Source organism: Gymnoscopelus braueri, assembly GCF_963280865.1.
Source record: "Gymnoscopelus braueri genome assembly, chromosome: 17".
NCBI classification, from domain to species: domain Eukaryota; kingdom Metazoa; phylum Chordata; class Actinopteri; order Myctophiformes; family Myctophidae; genus Gymnoscopelus; species Gymnoscopelus braueri.
Window position 1 is genome coordinate 26,724,903 of NC_137617.1, and position 16,504 is coordinate 26,741,406.

Sequence of the window (16,504 nt, forward strand, 5' to 3'; positions counted from 1 at the left end):
ATCATTATAATAATTATTGTAATGCCTTCTATAGGTGGCGCCATGTTCATGCTTAATTCCCAACTTCAATTTATTTAATTATGATTATTATTTGTATTTATTTGTATAAATCAACAATAACGATGTTATCCCTTGGGTTTATGACTGGAGTTAGTCGTACCTAAAATAAATCATAACATTAATGATGACTATTATATTCATGGACAGCCATCCTTCCTGATATTCAGCGCATACCAGCTATAATCTATGCGTATTATGCGGCTTTCATTTGCACAAACAGGGGACTGAAAGGGCCTGACTGAGGCGAGCGGGGACGATTTAAAGGGGTGAGCTGGTAGACAGCTGGAGCGTACAGCCGGGGAGGGCGTTGGGCACTAGAGTGTGTCTGGGGGGTCCCTAGGGGAGAACGGAGACTTTTCGTCGCAGCATGGCGGCCTGCCGAAAACGCTGCTGAGTCCAGCGATCGCCAGCCAAAGCCTGGCACGGCTGTTGTCATGAATCACCCCAGATGCCCAATAAAAAGCCTGGCACTGATGAAAACACAGCAAAAATCCTAGGTGTTCATTTATCCATTTGTAACTCAGAGAATGGTTACATCTGTACACTCTCTGAGTTAAATTAACACTGAGGATTTGTATGTGCCGGGACCGTAAATTTGTGTAGGCTACTGAGTAATGTGCCCCCCCCCCCCCCCCCCTCTAAAAGAGGAGTGGAGGCCATCAGCCTGGCTTAAGGGGAGGCAAGCCTTTGGTTGCTGTATGCTATTGTTGGCTGCTGTATGCTATTTGTTTTTACTTTTTTATCCCACGATTTTGTAACCCAGTTTTTTCACCCAGTGAAAATTGTCTAAGTAATCCTGGGCGCTACACTCCCTCTGCCAGCCTAGGGAGAGCTTAGAGCCGAGCTCATGCCTCCTTCAATGCATGAGAGCTAGCAAACCGCTTCTTATCACCTGACAGGGGGAGGTTCCCTGGTTTGTTTGTTTTTAACTTTTTTGAGCTGTGTGTACGGGGCATACCAGGATGAAATCCAACCACCAGGTCCGGCTTGGCGGCTCTCCCTTTATCCACCATATCCTCCCAGAACTGATGGTAGAGGCCCTTGTGAGCGCTCATGTAGACCTGGTGCTTGGGGCCAAACTCCCTCAGCGGAGGCCTCACGATGGGGCCCTCCACCACCTCCGGTCCCACCATCACCACCTCCAGGCCCTGGTGTCCGGGGAACATGCGGTTCAGCTCGTCGTAGTCCGTCAGTCGGGCCCCCATGGTCTCGGTGAGAGACGCCCCCGCTATGTGGACGGTGAGGGGTCCGGCGCGCGGGTCCAGGCCGAAGCGCTGCACGGCCATGCCGACGGTCAGAACTCGAGAGAGGTACTCGCTTTGGATCCGCCACACGGACTGTCTCAGGTCTTCGTCGTTGGGCCGCGGCCTGCTGACGATCTTCCACAGGTTGGTCATGCTGCCGCCGGCTACGATGGCGGCCAGGCGCTGGGTGAGGTCTCCCTGCATGGGCAGCCAGTCGTCCCAGCTCTTTACCTCGGCGGCTGATTTGGACCACGCCTCAGTGGGGAAAGGGAGGGCTCCTATAGGGGAAATAGATGTATAGATCAGTCTTCAACGTTTTCAGCCCAAGGACCCCCTAGCTGAGAGAGAGATGAAGCAGGGACCCCCTCTATATTGTATAAAATTGTGTTTCAGATTAAACTTTTTTTGTTTACTTGCTATTTTTTCCCCTCTACACCTATACCTCTTTGCCAAAAATAGCCGATCTACAAGCTCACAACGCCTCGCAGCACGAGGCGTTGTGAGCTTGTAGATCTGCTATTTTTGGCTAAAGTTCTCCTCAGAAAAGGGATGTTAGGGTTCAAGAGGTTAAGGTAAAAAAGAACAATCATATCACACAAAGATTTGGCGGACCCCCTGTAGTAACTCTGAGGACCCCCTAGGGGTCCCAGACCCACTGTTATAGACCCCTGGTATAGATTATAACATTGGTTATTACCCTACCCATAGTAATGTGTGGCATTGGTTCTGTCTGGACATCATAGCCAAAAATGATGGAGCTGTAGTTTTCAAAATGTTCTAAGTCATACACACTGTCCAGGCTATAGGAACTTCCTGTAGCCATGTACTTCCTATACTTCCGGTCGGGTAGGCATTTCCAGCAGTGGTTCTTGTCCAGCCTAGTATCATTAAACAGCTGAAGAGCTTCCTTGTCACCTGTATCGCCTTCCCACCTCTAACCTGTGAACATCATCCTCTCCACCAGCCTGTTAATGGCTGCTCTGCGTTGGAATCTGTCGGGGAGGTTCGTCTTAACATGTACGCAGTAGCCTACAAGTGGGCGTGCCTTCAGATCAGGAAGCAGGCCGCGCTTTACCCAATCAAATGTAGTGGGCGGGATTCACGTGTCCGTCGATCCTTCCCCACTCGAAACAAGCCGAAACTAATTTAACAATAGCGTCCGCGGAGCAGACAAAACCACGGAAAGATATTCACATTTTAACTTGCTCTTTCATCATAGAAACAAGTGGGCTTATAACCAAAACGATCCATGTTCTCTGGGAGAAGTGGTGTTAGTGTTCCGTGTAGAAATATTGTTAGTGGGAATGAAAACATAGTCGCACCACCGGAAGTTGAGCGGTGAAGGCAGACCAAAACCCCGGTTTCCTTGGGCACGGGTGCTACTGTACGTTTTCTTCCGCCCAGAGCCAACTGACATAGTAACAAACAGCAGAGGTCGCTGTTTTTCCTTTTCAATTGGCTCTGGGTTCCCAGATTGATGGCGACCAGACGCATCTCTAACCTGTGAACATCAGCCACTCCACCAGTCTGTCAATGGCGACCAGACGCAGCGTCTTACACACTTTCTTGTGCTCGGGCCAGTTGTTTACCTGACAGTTTTTTGTGCAGTAGTATACATTTATACACCTGGGAGAGAGAGACAGAGTGAGCAAGAGAAAATGAAATTGAGAGCACAGAAAGGGGGGAGGGGGGATAAAGGGAGGGGAATTCAGTTAATGTCAAAGGATTATAACTACACAGTAAATTAATTTAACTCTCTCAGAGTTAAAATTTATCAAATGATGTTTGAGAGAATCAGTTTCACCCAAGTCGAGGATAAAGTAGAGCCGAGTGAATAATAAGTGAAATACCCTTTAAATTGCTTAATGTAGTTTCTTCACAGCAAAGACCTGGTAAAGTCTTGTTGGTGTGGATATACTGTAAGTATTGCACACTATAGTGTAGAGCCCATCTTCACATTCAACCTTCTCAGTCAACGGTTGACAATGTGGCCCACGAGAGTTCGATCGATTCTGCTCTGTTTTACGAGACAGCTGGCAAAAAAATATATCTGTGGCAGGAGCCAGAATCTACGCTGGAATTTAGTACTGATCATGTGGCCACTGTGCATGCAAGCAGTCCTTTGTGCGGTCACACGGTTTAGCTGGAGAGGTAATGTAACCACCTGGGATAGTGTTTGATTGAGTCTTTTCAGACTATAATGCCCCTACATTTTCAACCCCTCACAGCCATTTTACATAGAATCAGGTGACATTTGAGAGTCATTAGAGAGTCATTTTAGGTGCCACCTGTCCTACTAATAGACCACAAGAGGTTCACAAGTGGACAAAGTGAGCAGAGGAAAAGTTCCTCAAAATATACAAAGCCGAGATGGTGCAATAGAGAGTGAATCGGATGAAAAATGAAATAGCGGTTGGAGAGGTTGGAGAGTCACAAGGGACTGATGGCGATAATGCTTCAGCTGTCAAGTGTCCAGAAACCCCACGGGAGAGTTGACATTACTTTGGAGCTGAGTGTCAGCGGTTATGTCATGTGTCTGTGTAGAAAGTCCATTACTGCAACTGGTTTTCTGAGAGAGAGACCGTAGCAGCTGATGGCTTCAAGGTCATACATGTTAACATTGTTTAAGTAGGCTAAGTATACTTTAGCCTACTTAATAATGTATAATGTATAATGTGTCCATATATCATTTATGTGTAGCCCTGTCTGAGGCCCGGAAGGCTCAAATCAAGGTGGTGACATTGGGGGCTCGTCCGGGGTCATGCTTCCTTGTGGGGTTTAAGGGGGGTTTAAGGGGGGTGAATATAGCAGAGGTGCCCTGCCTTAAGTCCAGAAGCCCATTATCTCTAGACCCAGTGAGATTTCCCAACATGTGAGCGGCAGATATATAGGGTTTCCCATGCAGAAGACCAGGGTTCAAATACAGGTGGTTGCACAAGCATAGGATGAATGTAGTTAGTAGTATTGTATGCATTACAGGGAAAGCGAAGCACAAAACAAATGCACCTCTCCTGCAAAGCATAAATAGTAATATATATATAAGCATAATAGTAAATGTGCCGCAAAAATGTCAATTGCCAAACGTAATACATTCCTGGCACTGGAATGTGTGTCGTGTTGAGAAGGCATTATGAATGGCATAAAAGCTGGACGTTTTTCCGTTAAAACAGCTGCAGCGGGATGAGTTAGGAGTCAGGACGTGAGGCTATATTGGACCCTCGCCCATAATCCGCAGTCTGCAGAACTGTCTACACGTTGGCTTCCTATCGTTTTGCTATCCTGATATAAAGAGCTGGGTGGTGGTGCCGGTAATGTCTCACACATGACAGCTACTGGCAAACAGACAAGATAAAGTTCCAACAGGATTAGTACAAGGCTGCCTGGATAACAATGCATGTGGTCAGAGCTGCGGAAAATATTCAGTCAACGTCAACAATGCAATATGTTAATGAATATTGAAACTCACGCACCAAATATAATACCGTTGCTGTCGGGCATAAACCTCCTAACTCCATACTTTAATACTACTACAGCGTCACACAAAAAGCATAAAAAGTAGCAGATCTGCAAGCTCAAAGCTCGTTTTGAGCTTGTAGATCTGCTGCTTTTGCAAATAAAATAAAATTGCAAAAAAAAGTAACAGTTTTGGACGTGAGATTTCCACCCGACAGAGACGATAATACTGATTTCTTCACCCCCTTTCATGCATGTTCAACTTGCGATATACATTATGTACACTGATGCCATCTGATCATGTGAAAAGAATTATAAACTAAGGACATACCTGTAGGCTTTGCATAATTAGAATTTTCAACTTGTCATTTCATGGAAATAATTAATTTATTACCTCAGTGTATTACAAAATAAAACATAACATGACATGACAGTGTTAATTACAATTTAACGCTCCATCACCCTCCATGTTTGGGGGATTTGCACGTACTTGGCACAGCGCTTGAGAGTCTGTCCATCTGCAAGGTGCTCAGGTAGCTTGTTACAGCCGGTGCAGAACTTAAATGTCTCCTCCATCCTCTGGAACATCTCCTTGTGGTCTCGGAAAGCGACGCTTTTGTTCTTTCCCTCCACAGCCGTCCTTGTGTGACACACACACATAAAAATTCACTCAAATGCAGTATATCACCCATGGCTAGATTAATGAGAACAGAATGAGATGGCAAAATGCATGTAATATAATATATACAGTGGTCAAAAGCAATGATATAATCAGTGGTGTAAAGTAACTCATTTTCAGTACTTTTACTTCTACTCCACTACATCTCAGAGGCAAATATTGTACTTTTACTCCACAAAAATTATTTGAAAACTTTAGTTACTAGTTACATACATTTCGGCCATTTCAAATGATTTTTAGACATTTTACACATTTGAAAACTTGGGAGTACTTTCTACTTTGGTACTTTAAGTACATTTTGATGCCAATACTTTTGTACTTTTACACAAGTAAATTTTGAATTCCGGACTTTTACTTGTAACGGAGTACTTCTACATTTATACTTGTATTGTATTGATACTTTTACCTAAGTAAAACATTTTAGTACTTTTTCCACCACTGGATATAATCACACTAATTTATACATTGTCATACAGTATAACGGTTTTTGTACCGGTATTCTCCATAGTCCTTCATGTTGAGCTGGTTGAGGATAACCTTGGAGAGACCGGGCACATGGGAGTCCAGAGCGTGGAATCCAGAACTATCAGAGTAGACACTGTCATTCCCTGGAGTGTAGCTCTCTGGGAGCGCTAGGATCTGCCGCTCTGCCATTGTGTACGACCTTCACTTTATACTGAGAGAGAGAAAGAGGAAAAACGTGCTTTGTGTCTGTGTGAACATGCTTTCCTGTTCTATTATACTGTAGTTCTATTAAATCTGGGCTACTCAACCAGAGGGTCAGGGGACCCCCAGTGGGGTCCCAACATGATTTTTGGGGTCCCCCCAGGTGACAGTGAAGTGACAATTTAAGGACTTTTAAGACTTTTAAAAAATGAAATGAAAAAAAAAAGACCATTATTGTATCAGAAGTAGGCTAATGAACAAACTATACTATAAAAACTAGTCAAACATTGGCCAAATTATCAAATAATATAAGAAAGAGGCAAACATTTAGAAAATAGGCGTTGTGAGCTTGTAGATCAGCTATTTTCACAATATTTATCTGTGGAACCGAATCAAACTGAATGTAACGCCTCAACTCCTACAATTCCAAGTGCTTGTCAGGGTGGGGTGGGGGGGGGGGTCCCCAGTTCAAATATGATTATTTTGGGGGGTCGGCTCGAAAAGGTTGAGAACCACTGTATTAAATGACATCTGGCACATCAGAAAGTGCAGGCAGACATTTGGCCTATGGTAGTTTCATTGATGATGGAACAACAAAACAGGTGTTTTGTCATTTATCCATTTCAGAGGTCAAAGTCAATAGCATGCTATGTCCATAGCATACAGTATTAGAACGTAGAGCGTAGAGTGGTGTCCATTGAGTCCATGCAGTGTGTGGGATGTTAGATAAAAAACAGAATAAGTAGGGATTCAGGGACTTTCCATCAATTTAGATTGTTGAGTGACAAAATAGCTGGAAATGTAATCTTTGGCAAGATGGAATAATGAGCAGGTCCAACGTATGCTGCTCTGCCATGAGATAGGGTCAGAATTATGACATATCACAGCTATTACATAAAGAAGCCATGGAAGTTTCATACCTTTTACTCTGTTCATTCCTTCACAAAGAGCTAGATAAATGCCTAGAACATAAAACCATTCAAAACCTGTGAGAAAGTAAAATAATAATAAATAAATTACTAGAAATGTTGAATTATACTTTTCCCCCCCTTTTTTCTATTCAATGGCATTGGTATGCTATTGCAACACAGGTGTGAAACAGACAATGGGTCAGGAGGATAAAGCATACAGCATCATCCTGTTTTATGTTAACCTCATATCCAGTGCAGCATTTTGTTGAGTGATACTGTAATGGTGGAGACTAAAGCTCAGGGCAAACAGTAGTAGCACAGCATGCATACACACACACTGGCCTAACGCCCCTGGCCCGATGCCGCGGTGGAAGAGAGCATAACCTTAAGACGGAGACATCTGGTAACTCCATTAGGTAACCCCAGCCAGAAGGTGCCTCGCCAGTCCCACAGACACAGCACTTGCATTGCAGTGACTCATTGAGTCACATGCCTTTGGCTTTTATTATGCCTGACTTAAGAGTAAAATGAGAAGCATAGAAGACATATAGACGTCTGGTCGTGGTACATTAGCTCTTTCTACCCCACATGGAACCCAGGTTTGATGGTCTTAAAATAGTGCCCATGACTGCATATGCAACAGTGTCATCATCTGTTTTTACGCCTGGAGACTCCCATCCAGGACAGGCTTTAGACGCACCTCTTGCAGGAGACTTGGCTCAGATCTGAACCCATTTGATTTTGGCATTAGGGACCCATTGTGACCGCATGCCATTTTATTTTTATTTATGGATTTTTTAAATTTTTATTTATGAAATACTTTTGAAAAACATTGGAATCGTTTTTAATTGATGAAAGTTTTGCTTTTTTGTTAGAACTAAAATATTTCGATTTTTTAATATTTTTTATGTAGGAAACGAAAAAAAAGGGAACATTTACTCGCCGACCCATAGAAATTGGTCCCGACCCAAACATGGGTCCCGACCCACTGTTTGTGAAACTGCGTGACTTAAAGAATGGTCTGCTCAGCAACAAGAATGCCACACATAGCTGACTGTCACATGGCGCTTGGAAAAAAAACAAAAGATTACAATGCAACACAGCATGGTGTCTGTCTACCAAAGATGTATAGACTCTGAAACTCTATCTATCTTGGTCCTAAAAGCATTTCCAAACTGCTTATCATCTCAGGCAAAGTTCTATTCTTAACTATGGACCTGCACAACACAGACATTACATTCACAATGTCCACAGCATTGAAGAGTAATGTCTATTACAGAGTTTTACATCGAATTAAGTGTTCTGCTACTTTAATGTAAGACTGTGGAACCAATATCACTCATCACAAAATAGCAGAAACGAAGAAAAACAAATTAGCAGAACGAGTGTTCTCCTGCTTTGAAGATACGCAGTATCTTTTCAATTTCACACATGAAAAAAAGTGTGAATGAAAAAGTGGGAATGATTGTCCATTATCTTGTCTGAAGTCAAATTGAAAGGCCCACATCTAATTAGCTCCCTCGTATCTATGGGGCTCCAGTGAAAATTAACAGATTTCCCGTGAAAGAGCAAGTTTTAATTTCACACTTCTGACCAGAAGACTGGTACTACTTCAGCATGCAAAACCATGCCACAATCTGTCCCCAGCATTATCACACTACAGGCTGGCAGCCTCATTTTATTGCATGTATAACTCAATTTAAAACATTACAACAATTACGATTTAGGCATTTAGCGTAGCGGATGCTCTTATCCAGAACGATGTGAGCAAAATCAGAGCAAATGGCAGGTCATCAATGGTATAAAGTACAACATGCCACACTTGCAAGACGGGCTAGATAAAGTATCTCTGTGACATCTTAAGTCATACAGTACCTTTGAGTCCAGAACAGGCGTATCCTTCTAGAAGATTCTGAGGTCTCCCTCTCACCCTTCACAGCTCAGACTGGGACCACGTGAACGACTGATCTCGAGGTTGGACTTGGGTGTGTGTTGGGGTCAGTGAAATCAACCCCTGAAAAAGTAGAAGGGGGCTGGGGGGCACTGCGGTTCATGGAAGGTTCCTGGCATCTGATCTGAGGCTGGGAGGGCTTTACTGTTAGCAACTACAGGCTTGCAGGGGAGAGATGGAGACAGGGAACATAGGGGAGGGAATAGGTAATGGCTTTGGGTGGGGTCAGACGGAGAAAGGAGGGGAAAGGAAGACAGAGGGGTTTTTGGAGTTTGGAATGGTGTGGGGGGGGGGGGGGGGTACATGCAGTAAAGGGAAGGAGAGTTGGATTAAAGGATGGTGTAAGAGAGGGCTACATTGTTATCTTTTGTCCAGTGTTTTTTTGCCGCCTCCCCCAGCCCAGTGTCATTTTGAGGTGCTTTGATTTTGCAGGTTATATCGGTCATTCCCCACCTCAACCAAACTTGTTTTCCAGTGGCTTTTTTGGCAGCCCTCCCCAGCCCAACACAAAGCTAGTAGAGAGCTTACCTCTTGTAATTCAATGACACTACGGTGGGCAGTCGCCAGAAGGAGGAGGTGAGAGAATGCACATTGTAGTCCAGGGCATTAAGAACAAATAGTTTCCAATGTTAACAAATATACTGTCAGGGCCCAGGGGGGAGAAAAAAACAAACCGCCTGAATGCTTCTCTGGAGCCAACTGAGTGAATTTAAACTGCTCAGTAACACTCACAGGGTACAGAAGAGGAGTTTCAGGAGATGTGGAGCTAAGCAAATACATTTTACATTTCATTCTAGTTTACTTTCTTTCCACACAGCCTCCAGGCTTAAAATGTAAAAATGGCAAAGACCACTTTTCTGTTGTTCTGTATTGGTGCTTGAGAGAAGGCGTGCGTCTCTTTCCTCCTCTAAGTCACAGGCCTAAAGGACGACAAACTGCTGCTCTACTTAAACAATACCTAACAGATGCATTACTGTAGCTTACAGTAATGTGTTAGTATACAACACTGTTAATAATAACACTGAGTTTTTCATTAAAAAAAAAAACTTTATTTGGTCCAATGGAACCTGAGATTGAAAATTAAACATACACAGGTTTGTATACATACTCATATATTCCCCCCTGGAAAAGATCAATAAAATACTCTATATATCACATTCTTCTCAAACAGAGTTCCATTTTGTTTCAGCATTAGGTTTGATTTATTGACTTTTTTAAATTATTCTTTTCTGTCTTTTTGTTTATTTAATATTTTTTAAATCTTTTTTACAGGGTTAAGAAGGTCAGTTCACTGCTTTTTGGGTGGCTTAGGCAGTAGAGTCTGTACAATTTACAAGAATAACAGGACAAAGGAGAAATGGAGAAGAGGCAATGTGTTGGCTAGTCCGTGACTGGCCACTTCCACTGACACGGCCATGGCCTCTTTTCAACAGCAGGGGGCGCCCCTGAAGCAAGGACGAGTCACCACCATAAATCAGTGTAAAGAGAAGAAGATTCACAAGACAACAGGTAAAGCCAAAAACAAGTATCAACAATCATGATCAAAACATAAACAAATCAAGCACATGTAAATGTAAAGTGAAACAGCCATGACGCTTAATTTTGAGGTGCTTTGATTTTTGCAGGTTATTCAGTGCAAGGTTCAGTTTTTTCGACAAGCTAGTCCCTCGGGGCGATCAAAAATGAAGCCATAAATTATCACATTACATTTGTTTCTGTCATTCATTATAGTCCACCGCTGACTTGGTTATTCCGTCCACACACCACAGTCTACACTGCCTTCCGTTTGCCCTCTGATATACAGTCCTCATCATACAGCAGGGGTCTCAAACATAAACGACTTTCTTCTTTTTTTAAACAAATAAATTAGACAGACAGCGAATTGGCTATGACCACATACAGGCTGAGCCGATCTGAAACTGGTCATTACACAATACGTTTCTTTGTAAAAAAAAAGAAAAAGAAAGAAAGAACAAACATAGATAGCTATTACAGTTACTCCAACTGTGATTCATCAAGCAGACATTACATTGTGATGCGTTGTAGTAGGATTAATAGGAACTGTCAGGATGAATGCCATGTCTTGATAGAAGTAGTCACATGTCACAAGACTTCATGCATCGTGACACCAGCGAGGCTATTTGTCATGAGTGGTGAAAGGGCCGGGCGCGAGGAACAATGACGTATAGTGCTTCTTTCAGCATGATTCACTCGTTCAACTCTTGGGGCAATGAGTAGCACACGATTCAAGTGGACTTGAATATCATTATGAATGGATAATAACATTTTTTAATCTGCAGCCGAGATCTTTTTTTGGAGATTTAGCTTTTCAGGTATCAAGCTACTCCCGTCAACGCCAGTAAGACATCTTAAATCAACACTATTAACCACTTTCAACCCGGCATTCCTATTTTGGGCATGTCAAATAGGTGAAAATCTGATCCACAAGCTCACTTGTTACAATGCAACGCGCTGTGAGCTTGTAGATCGGCTATGTCGTGCGAAGACGTATAAATTAGGGCTCAAGTTGCAAAGAAATGCATCTTTCCAATTCCAGCCGGTTAATAAAGTACCATGTTTAAGTCGTTTCTCCACTATTCACCCAGATCTGTGTTGTGTCTTGTGACCTTGAGTGGCAGCTTTGACACTGGGGGGAAAATCAAATAAGGACACATGAGTGAGGGGGGAGGTGTGAGCATATACCCCTAAAACATTGGTTCTCAAAGTGGGGTCCAGGGACCCCTAGGGGTCCTTGAGTGGGTTCCGGGGGGTCCCCAGATAAATGATGGATAGGAAGCAAATGGACTCTTAGGTGGTTGTAACTCTGAGTGTACAAATGGAACCAAATGGACCCTTACGGGTCCATTTGGTTCCATTTGTACACTCTCAGAGTTATAGCGGTCCTTGGTCTAATGCAGGGGTTCTCAAAGTGGGGTCCGGGGACCCCCATGGCCCTATGTATATCAGCTATTTTCAAAGCATCTTGAAATTCTTTGAAAATGTCTGAATATTTTTCAAAATGTTCACACCACAAATCTTGTATGGGGGGCTGGGGTCCTTGGCACAAAATCTTTTCAGATGGGGGCCAAATACACATTAATTTAGGTGTCCTTGACATGAAAATGTTTGAGAACCATTGCCCTAAAAGACCCCTCAGAGACCATGATGTCTTAACCGATCACAGTGCATTCCTGGGAAATATGGCACACACACAATGCACCAGGACCTGGAATGAAACATTAATCTGCGTTGCCACAACAGGTCTCCAGGGGGTGCGTGCTTTCTGTCTGTCCCCGCATGCGTTCACGGAGTCAGACAAATAGCTCGTTTGTTATTCAAAAGATGAGGCTTTGTTCTCCAACGTGGTGCTGTTGGTGTATCCCCAGGGGGGGCATGGCCCAAGTGCTTATGATGTGCCCGAACACACACACACCAAAAAATGTGCCTCTTCCACCTCCCAAAACAAAACCGACAGCTACACTTAAAGAGCTCCCCAATGACAAAATCCACCGCTCCAACAACCAACGCCTCTACCCCAAGTTAAAGCTGACTGACATGCAAGTAAACGGAGGCATGACACTTATAATGAATACAAAGTTGAGCAATACAAACTCAACACAGAAACAAAAGTGCGTGGTTTAATTATTATTATTATTATTTTTAAAACCTACTGTATATTCACAAACAAATTCAGGATTCACCCTGCACCAACGAGGACTGAAACTGCGAGGCGCCGGCGTTAACGAGCTCTCTATCTGCCAAGGCAGATTATCCCCAAAGTGCGAGTTCATGTTTCAACACACAGGCTAACAGGCCGACAGACAGGATGTGAAAAGTTAATGTGCCTAAGGTCGCCAAGTAACACCTCGGCTCCACACGTTTGAAGTTCCGAAAGGAGAACATCTTTCTTTTTCAAATGGAAAACAGAGGAAGAAAAGATGAGGTACAATGGTGGTTTTCTGTAAAGACAAAACAAAAAACTATAGACTATTGTAGTTTGTATTCCATCCTATCACCATGTAAAGCATCATTTATACAGTGTATAAATTAGGCTCAACACGACAGCAAGTACATGTCACAGCACGACCCTGACAGACCTGCCACTCGACAGCCTGGCTACTAAACGCACCACGTCCTATAACCGCAGCCTCCAAACAACGAGCATCCCAGCTACTCTCAAGTCATGCCACAGTTATAACCATGCAACAGTCAAAGGTGAGCCTTACGTTTTCCAGCTTAAGGAGACCTGTTTTATTGTAAGACAATGGCATGAGTTTGGTCTTCAGCTACAAAAAGAGAGAGAGAGAGAGAGACAGCTAGCTGCACAGCCAGTACTGCAGTGAAGAGGGTTCAGAGAGAGAGAACCGTAGAGTACCGTACGTTTGATGGCTTGTCCTGTGATCTCGAGCTCATGATAATATGGACGAGACGGCAACAACGGGACACGTATATGTAAAAATATAAGACCAATATTGACAAAATGTAAAATGTATGTTTTCTTAAAAATAACATCATTATGAATGTGTGTAAAACAGCTAGTTGACGTTTTGGCTGATGAAGTACCATTATACTAAGGGCTGGCGTCGTGTGACCTGTGAAACTGGTCCCAGTGCCTCCCGAGGTGGTTCGCTGACAGTCATAATGTTTTGCCGTGTCTATTGAGGTGCAGGTTAAAACCAGCTTGAGAGGTGCGTCTTCAGAAGGCAGGATGGGGGAGGGGGTCGAGCACCCCTCTACAGGCCGGCGGATTGGCTCAGTGGGGCGTGGTGGGCCAGCAAATCGGCTCAGTAGTTAATTTTTGTTTTTCTTCCAAGCACTCCGCCTCGACCTTTTGAACTCCCGTCTCAGAGGCAAACGGATGATGGGCCATCTCCCAAGTAGTCCATCCAAGGTCATCTCCCAGGCGTGTAAAGGGGAGATACCGAGGCTCAATGTCTAGGGTGTGGGGTTTCTGGTTCCACACCGAGTTGTGACTTCCATGGACGTCACAAACAGAGTTGTGCACGGTAGGGGAGGGGGGGGTGGGGGACAGCCCACAATTCAAGTGAAATTCCAGAGTGGACTTTTCTTTTAGCGGAGTGGGACAGGGGATCATTGGGGTAAAAAAAAGAAAAATCAAGTTCAGATGGAGCCAATGTGGCCCCCCATGTCCCCTCATCCCATCCGCAAATGGCACATCCACTTGGCAAAGGGACAGGGCGTCATAGGAGTCTGTAGCAGTCAGCAATGGGAGGAGGAAGAGGAGGTGTTGAACACATTTAAAACATACCCCACAGTCGCCCCCTCTACATTCAGGTGTGTTCATCCAGAAATACATACACACACACACACACACACGTCTCGTCACACATTGCTCTGACATGCCAGCTCCCTCTGCCCCGCCCCCTCCACCGGCCCCTACAGTTCACCCTAGAGTTCAAGTGAGTGAGCGAGCGTGCGAGGTGGAGGGCGGTGGTCATAGGGGTCTGGGTCGATGCAGTCCGTCGATGTCCGGGGTGAGCTGCGGGCTGTGTGTGGCCTTGGTGGGCGTCCAGTCGCCTAGGGAGGCCTGGGCCGCCTTGCGGTGAGCCAGCCGGTGGGTGATGGAGAAGCCGGCGTTGCCCTCGAGCTGGGAGAGCACCACCAGCACCTGCCTGCAGGGGGAGACACAGAGGGAAGAGCTCTGGCTTAGGAGGGAACAGCATTCTTGGGAAAACGGTTTAGCTCAATAGCTCATGTGAAAACCCAAACATCTCCTGGACCCCTGGGGGTCCCCGAATCCCACTTTGAGAACCAATGGTTTACAGAACAATATCGTTCTTTAGTGTACACATTATCGGTATAATTATCTTTTCTTTATACTTAGAATTGTTGTTGTGGACAGCCCTTTAGAGTGTGTGGGCCCTGCATATTTCCACCTTTCAAAGTTCCATATCATTTCTAGATGTTTGGTGGACATTTTTGGTTGATTACTATAGCTTTCAGAGCTATAACAGAAGACTTTAAATTTCTCAAAAGTTTATTTAATTTTTTTCCCAATTAAGTCCCAGACTTTCCTGATGATTTACAAGTTAAGTCTTTAACCTTTTTTTCTTTTTTTTTGTGATACACCGCCCTGGGAAAAATGGCCGACATTGACTTCAAAATCCAATGAGAGCAAGTGCTCGGCCTGAAGACGGGAGCCATGTTGATGTTCCAATAACTCTCTCCAGCGAGACGGTAATAAAACACCCGGGTGAACGAGAACAATAGAGTGTGTGCCTGTGATGTACAGCGTCGCTGAAACACACACATCACACACGAGCGTTTTTAACAACAGAGCTGACATTCTGCTCTCGTAAGGGGCACGACCGCAAGGTACGGCATTAAAAAGCGAGGAAACGTCGTTAGAAAATATGGGCCGCACGCGTGGCCACTCTTAACGGCGCACAATTATAGGGAAGATAACTACACGGCGGTGGAGGCGGTAAATTTACATTTACGCGCACAATGCTGTCGAAGGGCACTTATTTCACAGAAACAAATCAAGCGGTAGATAAGCACTTCAACACTCTGCCGTGCTTGCTTTTCTGAAACGTACTGTATTTCTAGGCATTTTCAAGCAACCAAAAGGAACGTAGATCACCGGTAAACTCTAGTGTCTAGAGCAGGGGTCTTCAACAGGGGGCCCAGGACCCCTAGGGGGTCCTCAGAGTTACTACAGGGGGTCCGCCAAATCTTTGTTTGATTTTCTTTTTTTTACCTTACCCACTTGAACCCTAGCATCTCTTTTCTGAGGAGAACTTTAGGCAAAAATAGCAGATCTACAAGCTCACACTGCGAGGCGTTGTGAGCTTGTAGATCGGCTATTTTTGGCAAAGAGGTAGGTGTAGAGGGAGAAAATAGCAGACCAAGTAAACACTTTCTTTTTTATCTGATACACAATTTTATACAATATAGAGGGGGTCCCTGCTTCCTCTCTCTCTCAGCTAGGGGGTCCTTGGCCAGAAAGCGTTGAAGACCCCTGGTCTAGTCTATCCAGTGCTTCTCAACCATTTTCATGGTTTCAAGGACCCCCAAAATTGATAGGTATTAAGCCACGTACCCCACCAGGGGTTCTTGGGGGGGTTTCCAGGGGGTCCCCAGCAAAATGTTAATATAGCATCACAATCATTTTAACCACTTTAACCTTTTATACTTTGGCTATTCAAAAATAGCAGATATACAAGCTCATAGCACGCGCTATGAGCTTGTATATCAAATACATATAATTTTGGGGGTCCTTGAAATGAAAAAGTTTGAGAAGTGGAGTAGGGCATTCATTTACTGAAAAAACACAAAAAGTCAGAATATGGAGATAAGAGGTTTCTAAGGAGGAGTATACAAACAGAGCTCGTACCGGTGCAGTGGCGGGACACTGTCGATGGTCTTGAGGCTGCCGCGGGTGGACACCACGTTGAAGCTGTCGGTGCAGTCACAGGAGACGTGGAGGTAGTACTTGGGGTGGCGGTTCTCCACCACCACGATGAGCCCCGCCCAGCCGTGGGTCAGGTAGTAGCAGGTCATGCCCTCGCGACCCTGG

The 16,504-nt window shown here is 44.4% G+C and overlaps 2 protein-coding genes across 2 annotated transcripts in view; both read right to left on the bottom strand.

Annotated features, from left to right (window-relative positions):
• Window positions 1–9,089, bottom strand: part of mss51 (MSS51 mitochondrial translational activator) — a 28,274-nt gene extending 19,185 nt beyond the window's left edge. The window contains exons 1-5 of the mRNA XM_080455702.1: window positions 8,889–9,089; window positions 5,930–6,112; window positions 5,248–5,397; window positions 2,806–2,930; window positions 1,019–1,582 (exon numbers count right to left, since the gene is read on the bottom strand). Of these exons, the coding sequence (XP_080311828.1) occupies window positions 1,019–1,582; window positions 2,806–2,930; window positions 5,248–5,397; window positions 5,930–6,090 (1,000 nt within the window). The 5' untranslated portion in view covers window positions 6,091–6,112; window positions 8,889–9,089. The remainder of the gene's footprint in view (window positions 1–1,018; window positions 1,583–2,805; window positions 2,931–5,247; window positions 5,398–5,929; window positions 6,113–8,888) is intronic.
• A 5,204-nt stretch (window positions 9,090–14,293) lies between these two features.
• capn15 (calpain 15) overlaps window positions 14,294–16,504 on the bottom strand; it is a 61,302-nt gene continuing 59,091 nt past the window's right edge. The window contains exons 11-12 of the mRNA XM_080456293.1: window positions 16,322–16,500; window positions 14,294–14,597 (exon numbers count right to left, since the gene is read on the bottom strand). Coding sequence (XP_080312419.1) covers window positions 14,420–14,597; window positions 16,322–16,500 — 357 coding nt within the window. The 3' untranslated portion in view covers window positions 14,294–14,419. The remainder of the gene's footprint in view (window positions 14,598–16,321; window positions 16,501–16,504) is intronic.